The sequence below is a fragment of the Acanthisitta chloris genome, unplaced genomic scaffold, assembly GCF_000695815.1.
Source record: "Acanthisitta chloris isolate BGI_N310 unplaced genomic scaffold, ASM69581v1 scaffold5475, whole genome shotgun sequence".
In the NCBI taxonomy this organism is placed as follows: domain Eukaryota; kingdom Metazoa; phylum Chordata; class Aves; order Passeriformes; family Acanthisittidae; genus Acanthisitta; species Acanthisitta chloris.
The window spans coordinates 50,860-58,190 of record NW_008674185.1 but is presented as its reverse complement, the minus strand read 5'-3'; the positions used below and the strand labels follow the sequence as shown (position 1 = coordinate 58,190).

Here is a 7,331-nt window from a genome sequence, read left to right as displayed (position 1 = left end):
CTCTTTCCTCTGTAGTGTTGAATTTCTAATGACTTTCAGTGAACTGGACAAAAGCAGGAGTCATTTTGTCCAGCTTTATCTTATAATTACCATTTCCTGCAGCGCTGAATTTAAGATTTCTGCTCTGAACAGTCCCCTGACTTGTGTGCGTTCAGCCATTACAGAAAGGATTTGGAACTGCAGTACAGGATAGCTGTACTTTTGAGATTTTTACAGTTCTGTATGTGTTATTCAGGTCCTTGGTTTTCCTTTCATGGCACTTAAAATGTGTGACTAAGTGTCTTGCTTGCTAGCTTTGGCTAAGTGGCTGTGCAAGTTTCTTGCCATAGTTCTGGCTGGTTGGTTGTTGTCCTAATTCTACATGATGTAGACCTTGAGAAAACCAATCTCTTCTCTTACAGCATAGAACAAAGTATTAAGTACTAAATATTTGATTCTTGCATCAGTTAGTTTATTTGGTGTCCATTGCCACACAGTCTAGGAAGTGTCTAACTTCTTCAGAGTTACAAGTAGGGAACTAACATGTTATAAATACACTACTACTATTGTAATGAAAACTGAATTATTTGCAGAGACGGCGAGGACCTGGACAGTCAGGGAGATGGTAGCAGCCAGCCTGATACTATTTCAATTGCCTCACGAACCTCACAGAACACACTAGACAGTGATAAGGTAAGTTTCCCAGGTGTTGCTGTGCTCTGAGAGCAAATGATTCATCCCTTAGCATGAGTTAGCACCCACAATTAGTTCTTAGTACCTTCAGGAATGGAAGGTCTCTTAAAAATACAGGTCTCTTAAAAATAGCTGTCTGCAATAGAGAAAATACCTCAATACCATGGGGGAGCAGGAGTGATTGTTTCAATATAATAGGTCATGAAGAAACTGTGTCCTCTCTGTTCTGCAGCTTGTTCAAAGATTTGACCCAGTTTAAAAACAAAGTTCTATTTTCCGTAAAATTTGATACCAACACACAGACTTCTTCTTGATGTTAGTCTCAGCCTTTCTGGAAGCATACCATCTCCTTTTTTTGTTAGCTTCAGGCTAATTGCCACACAGTTACTGTTGTGAAGGAAAAATACTCTCCGGTGTTTATCCTACGGGAGTAAGAGTGTTCACTTTCTGCATGAAAGCTGATGGAAATTGCCAGGAGTAACCTGCAATGTATCATATGATACTAGGGTTGGTGTTTCCTTTCCTCCATCTCTGTCTATAGATTCTGGCTGGATTACACCATAAGGATACACAGACACAGTTTCTCCTGGTTGAAAGAGAGGCATCAAAAGAGTAAAAATTCTTATGAAACATATGTGTTACATGGAGTTGTAATAAGATTTCAGGCAAGTGAGAAGTGTTAGGATGCTGGAGGGAGGTAGAGATGGATAATAGAAGTTTATCAAACAGAAGAATGAGAAAAAACACAGAAGCTGCCTAGCAAATTACTTGAAAGTGTGGTTAGGGTTTTCTGGCCTGTTACCTTCCTGGGTAAAATTGTTCTGATGAGCCATTCAAACTACGTAGATAAATAACCAGTGTCCTACAGGGTTACTGAGTGAACAGCTTCTCAGAATAATATTTTAACTATTCCCATTGTCACCTAAACTCAGGGAGTTTTCTGTATTTTTGCATGTCACTTAAACTCTATTAATAGTTTGATTATTCCATGTAAGAAGCAGACAGAAGGAGGGAAATATAAGATGCTTAGGTTGCTCTTGTGTTTGTCGAGAATGTTTTGACCTTGTGCATTTGTACTGAAGTTGGTCTGTAGTTTTGGCAGTAGCTTCTTGTCAAGACACCTGTGAGAAAAAACAGTTGGTTAGAGAAAAAAATAGTCTTTTGACTCTTGTTTTGCTGTTTTATTCTTTACATTCTTACTTACCTATTTAGTGATTTGCAAAAATTGTAGTTTGCATGCTAGCGAACAGTTTAGTTCAATTTTTTTGTGTTCTTAAGAGTTTAGGTAATCTATCACACCCAGAAGCAAGAGATGCTCTCTCTGATTTCCCTGATTGTTGGCTAAGATGTCAAGCTGTATGCACACAGCCTGGCTGGATTGTACCTCAGTTCAAATGGAGGTGATGCAATCCCTCTCTGCCTTGGAGAGCCATGGCCCTTCTTCAGTTGTTTGTGATATGCTGTTTACTGCATTGAATAGCATGGATTGTCTCCTGTTGCCCTTCACAGTAATATTTCATGCATCATGTGAGAATTGCTAAGAAAGTTAGCCGAGTAAAATGCCCTCAGGATTGTCTTCCAGTCTGACATGGGGAAGAGTCATACCAACAACCTGTTCAACAGGAGTTAAAAGTAAAAAGTATGAGGAATGGAAGGAAGGAGAAATGAAGAACACTTTTCAATATTTTCCTGACTAATTAAATTTTGAATGTGATTAGTGACTCTAGTGTTGTTTTTAAAGTATTTTTGAGTTCTCACATTAGTGTATTAAATTTTTGTTAGACTTCTCTTTGACAAAACAAGCCATCTGAAGACTCCCTGAAAGTTACTTGTGCTATGTGTCCTATGTCCAAGGAAGGAATTTATTATTTGTGCACTTTAAAAAAGCAGTGTGGCTTTGTTTAATGTTCGTGATTAGTGACTCTAGTGTTGTTTTTAAAGTATTTTTGAGTTCTCACATTAGTGTATTAAATTTTTGTTAGACTTCTCTTTGACAAAACAAGCCATCTGAAGACTCCCTGAAAGTTACTTGTGCTATGTGTCCTATGTCCAAGGAAGGAATTTATTATTTGTGCACTTTAAAAAAGCAGTGTGGCTTTGTTTAATGTTCAATGTTTCTAATTTATTATTTGTGCACTTTAAAAAAGTGTGTGTATTAGCAGTGTGGCTTTGTTTAATGTTTAATGTTTCTATTATATCTTTTGGTTTGCCAAATACATCAAGAAGAGAAAATCTTTAATCTACTTAAAAATGCGAAATAAAAATTATTAAGGGACAGTAACAGGCAGAAGGCCAACAAAATCTGTAGAGTATCTTAAAACTGTTGCTGAGGCTGAAGTAATCTCTCGTTTTGTATGTTGAAAATTCATTAGCTGCAGTCCATTTGGGGTTTAAAATTAATTCTGTCTTCTCAGCTTAGAAGCTTGAATCATGTATGACTGTCATACAGACATCAAGTAAAACAGTGTTATGCATTTAGGTGCTGTTGATGTGGTTAGCCAGAGGAAGCAGTGGACCTCCTCAGTCCAATCTGGAGCATGTCCCAAATTGAGATGGGATTCCAAATCAAGAGACGCTAAAAATATCAAATAATTTAAAATAGTATTGCTCAAGTGGTAAAAATATTTAGCACTGTTTTGCTTAATTATACTTTTCCCAACCATTTTTTCTGTTCATGTGTATCCACTATTGAGATTAAGGAAAGACAACAAATACCAAACATGTCATACTGGTCAACAGCCAAGTAAAACCATTCTTTTATTTCCTCCATATATATGTTCAGACAATTGATTCTTTTAAAATAAATGTTTTGGTTAGAAGTGCTAAGCTGTTATACATGAAGAATATCGAGAATTAAATCCTTTATCCAAGAGTCAATATTTTTTCTCACCTCCTCAGAGATACACATTGAAAGACCTAAAAATTCTTAGTCGTGGTAGTAAGTGGTTGAATATTATCCAGATGAGCTTCTTTCCTTGCATCCTGTTTCCTGACATAATTGGAATTGTAACAACAGAGAATAACTTCATGATTAGCCCTTTTTGTTCTCCACCCTTGCTTTCTGGGCTAGAATTGTAACTTCCTCATTGGCTCTGCTGTTGCAATGCTGCTTCTCAGTAATGGCTGGGATGATGCAGCAGGCCATATGTTTATAAAGTTGACATCCTTCCCAGCTTCATGTCATCTGAAAACTGCATTGGAAGGTGGAATTAGAATTCAGAGTAATGTCGGCAAATGGGAGAAATTAATTGACAAAATACAATGCAATTTAATAGGAACATGTTTCAGCTAATGTGAATAGGTCGAAATAGTTAACTACTAATGCAGACAGTGCAAATCTTGAACAGTTTTTGAGAGGATGGTCGAGAAGCTATAGAGGCTCAGAAGCTGTTGATTATTTTACCAGTGTGATCCATTTGGTTGAGGGCGAGGGAAGCAGCAATATATTGGTTTGTAGAAATAGAATACTGAGCTGCAGGACACATAATCTTTATTCTTTACTTAGCACTTGTAATGCTTCTATTAGATCCTGCAGCCAGTCTTGAGTGCAGAATTTTAGAAAATCACTGCTCCGTTGGAGCAGTTCCAGAGGAAAGAAGAGAAAGATTTATCAAATGTCTACCAAACATAACTTACTAACTCTTTATCTGGCCTTGTACTAAGAAGTCTAAAGAAAAAAAGCAGGAGGAAGAACTTCAGGTGTGTAAAAAGCTACCACACAGAGTTACAGATCAGTCTGTTACCTATATTTTCAGTGGATGGGATGAGATCAAAGGACTTAGTTTTTTTTAAAAGATTGAAATAATATTTTTTATGAGCATGAAAATCTGAAACCCTAGAGCAGAATGATTGTGAAGGCTAGGGAATCTCCATAACTGGAGTTCTTTGAGGACAGTTTGGATAAAGTTAATGATTCACACAGGTGTAGCTGATCATGCTCTAGAGCAAGGGAATGAAGTAGACTTGGTAATTTTAGATCCCTTTTCAACCTGTGTATATTATCATGGGGTGTATCTTCATGTTGCAAGACATGCTAAGTACATCCATAGCACTGACCCATCCTGAAGTATTGGAAGGTGAAATGGAGTCCAGAGTGAAATATAAAATTTTTGACAAAGAGGATTTTACTCCATCAAAGCATCTCAGTTTTCTGAGTAAGTGCTTGCTTATGACTTAATGATGCTCTTACTGTACCCTTCTCAGTAAATATTTTGCCCTTCAGCTTTCACAGTGTTCCTTCCATTCATATTCTGTAGCTGAGTAGCCAGCCTTGTAGGTGGCTAACAAATAAAAGAGATTCTTAGCCCATTCATTTTGCCTTTCAACAGTTACTCGCCTCGGAGTATCATCCGATTTTTAACATTGTCTTTTGAGCTTCATCCAATGCACAGGAAATGAAATGGGGAGGCTGAAGGAAACAGTGTAGCTCTGATAGATTTTTTTTTTTTTAAATGCTTGTATTAAGTGAGCTGGTAGAAACATTAAATAATCCAAAGTGGTATTTTGGTAGCTGAGAAGATGAGAGACTTTTAGAAGAGCTGTCATAGATTCTTATCCTAAATAGTAGGATTCATGCTAGCTGCTGTGGGTGGTCAGTAGAGCAGTATTTTGTTTTGAAGAAATTGTCTTTTGTGCCCAGCTGGTAACACTTTGTACTGCTGTCTATGTGAACTTGTATTTCATTGTCATGCTTCTTTAAGCTTGAGTGTAGTTCTTTGGAAAGCAGAAAAAGGACTGAAGCAGCAGGAGACAACCAAGTATTTAGTTCTGCCAGCTGAGTCTGTGGAAGAGAAAGGGCTCCCATCAGTAAAAAAAATGCTAGTAAAAAAACCAGACATGGCTCTGAGTAGACACCTCTTTTCAGAGCCAGAAACCAAGTCTGGACAGCTACCTGGTCAAAGGAAATTGCTCATTATTTGAGACAGAACTTTGGTGCTATCCCATTTTCTTTTCTCCTACAGTGCACTTGTTTCCATTTTAAAAGGGGATTAAACATTTTCATGCTTGAAATAACTGAGAAATCTTGTTAGCTTCTCTTTCCTTTCCCTTCTGAATATAAAATTACCATGGGACATTAAATTTAATTTGCAGTCCTGAGAGCGGGTTATATGGCCTGATGTAAAGGCTCTTGTACATCTGGTCAGTAGTGATCTTCCCAGGTAGTGGTAGCAGATGAACTCTTAGTGTGGTGCCTCTGACTTCAGCAAACCTGTGTATTCAGCCAGTGACTGTGTGCATGTTTGTCATTTGGGTTTTTTTCTCTCTCCAAGCAACAGTGATTAAAAGGCCCAGAGAGGTGAACAGAGATGGTTAACATTAATTTCAGCAGCAGCAAGACACTATGTCCCATGATAAGCTGTTTAATTAAACCTTGCGCCTTCTTTAATCTGCAGTTCTGTTTCTGTCTGGCTTTTGTTTCTCATCTCGTCTCTGTCTCTCCACTTTCCATGTTTCAGACATAGCATCATTTATTTTTATCATGCGTGATTAATTCAGTTTACATAAAGGGTTTCTTGAGAAGGATGGATAAAGTATATAAAGCCTGTGTTCAGCCTAAATTTGGATTTAGATGGTTTGTAACTCTTTTCCCTTCAGTGCAAGTCAGTCTCCCTGTTCTGCTGTGCCTCTTGCTCTTCCCTCCAGCTAGCCTAGAGAGCCTTGCCAAAGCTGTCCAACAACAGCTGTTGAGCAACGCACTTAATCACAAACACTCCTTGCTGTCCAACTGCATTTAATCAGTGTGAAAGATGAAACTGCTTTCAGAAAGTGTGTTATGGAGAGAAAACAAGCAATGAAACAAAGGAAAGCAGCATTTCCTAGCCACTACTGTAGTAGGGAGAAAGAATAATTCTTAACCCAAGAGAAAGATTGGTAAATGCTTTTTTGGTCAGCTCTCCAAAATGATGCATATGTGTGCTGAGTGGAGAAATCATTGTTTTAAGTGTGTTTGGCAGTAGTGGAGAAGTCCTGCCCTGAGTTGCATCTAACAGCATTAGTGCATGTTTGAGGTGGTGTGGACTTAAGAAATGCATGCAGGAAGTGTCTTGCACACTATACTAAAGTGTGATTGAATATTAAATTTCAGTGGAATACTGACCAGCTGCGATATCTGATTCCCACACAGCCTGAAAGAATTTTTTTGTACTTTCAAAGTTTCTGGCATAGCCACTGACAGCCTTTGTTTGCTTTTTCCTTTAGCTTAATGCTATATAAAATACTTAGAGAAAATAAAATCTGAGATCTTACTTTTTTATTAGGAGAAGAAGAAGAAAGAACATCTCTATTACCAGTCACAAAATAGATTTTAATTTCTATTTGTAGGAAGCAAAGGGTCAGGAAAGCAAGCAGAGCCCCAAAGATATGCTCCTGTAGGAAATTAGGAGAAAATACAAGGACTAGATGCAGTTTCTGAAAAGTGACACCTTGTTACTGTCTCGGTGCTTGCAGTGATTGAGATATGGACTTCCTGAGAAAATTTGGTCTGCACGGGACACTTTGTGAAGTCATACTTCATCAGCTTTTTTTGTTAGACCCATCAGGCATACAGATGGTTTCAATCGTTTCTGAGTTTGTCTGACGAAGACTGTAACATAAATCGATACCAGAAAACAAGGGAAAATGCTTTACTTTCTCCCCTTTGGCATAGTTTTGCATGGACT

At 37.9% G+C, this 7,331-nt stretch overlaps 1 protein-coding gene across 1 annotated transcript in view; it reads left to right on the top strand.

Annotated features, from left to right (window-relative positions):
* The window catches only part of TRIO (trio Rho guanine nucleotide exchange factor), a gene marked incomplete at its 3' end in the record, with an annotated part of 158,167 nt that overhangs the window by 100,498 nt on the left and 50,338 nt on the right, over nucleotides 1-7,331 (top strand). The window contains exon 32 of the mRNA XM_009075227.1: nucleotides 573-672. Within this exon, the coding sequence (XP_009073475.1) occupies nucleotides 573-672 (100 nt within the window). The remainder of the gene's footprint in view (nucleotides 1-572; nucleotides 673-7,331) is intronic.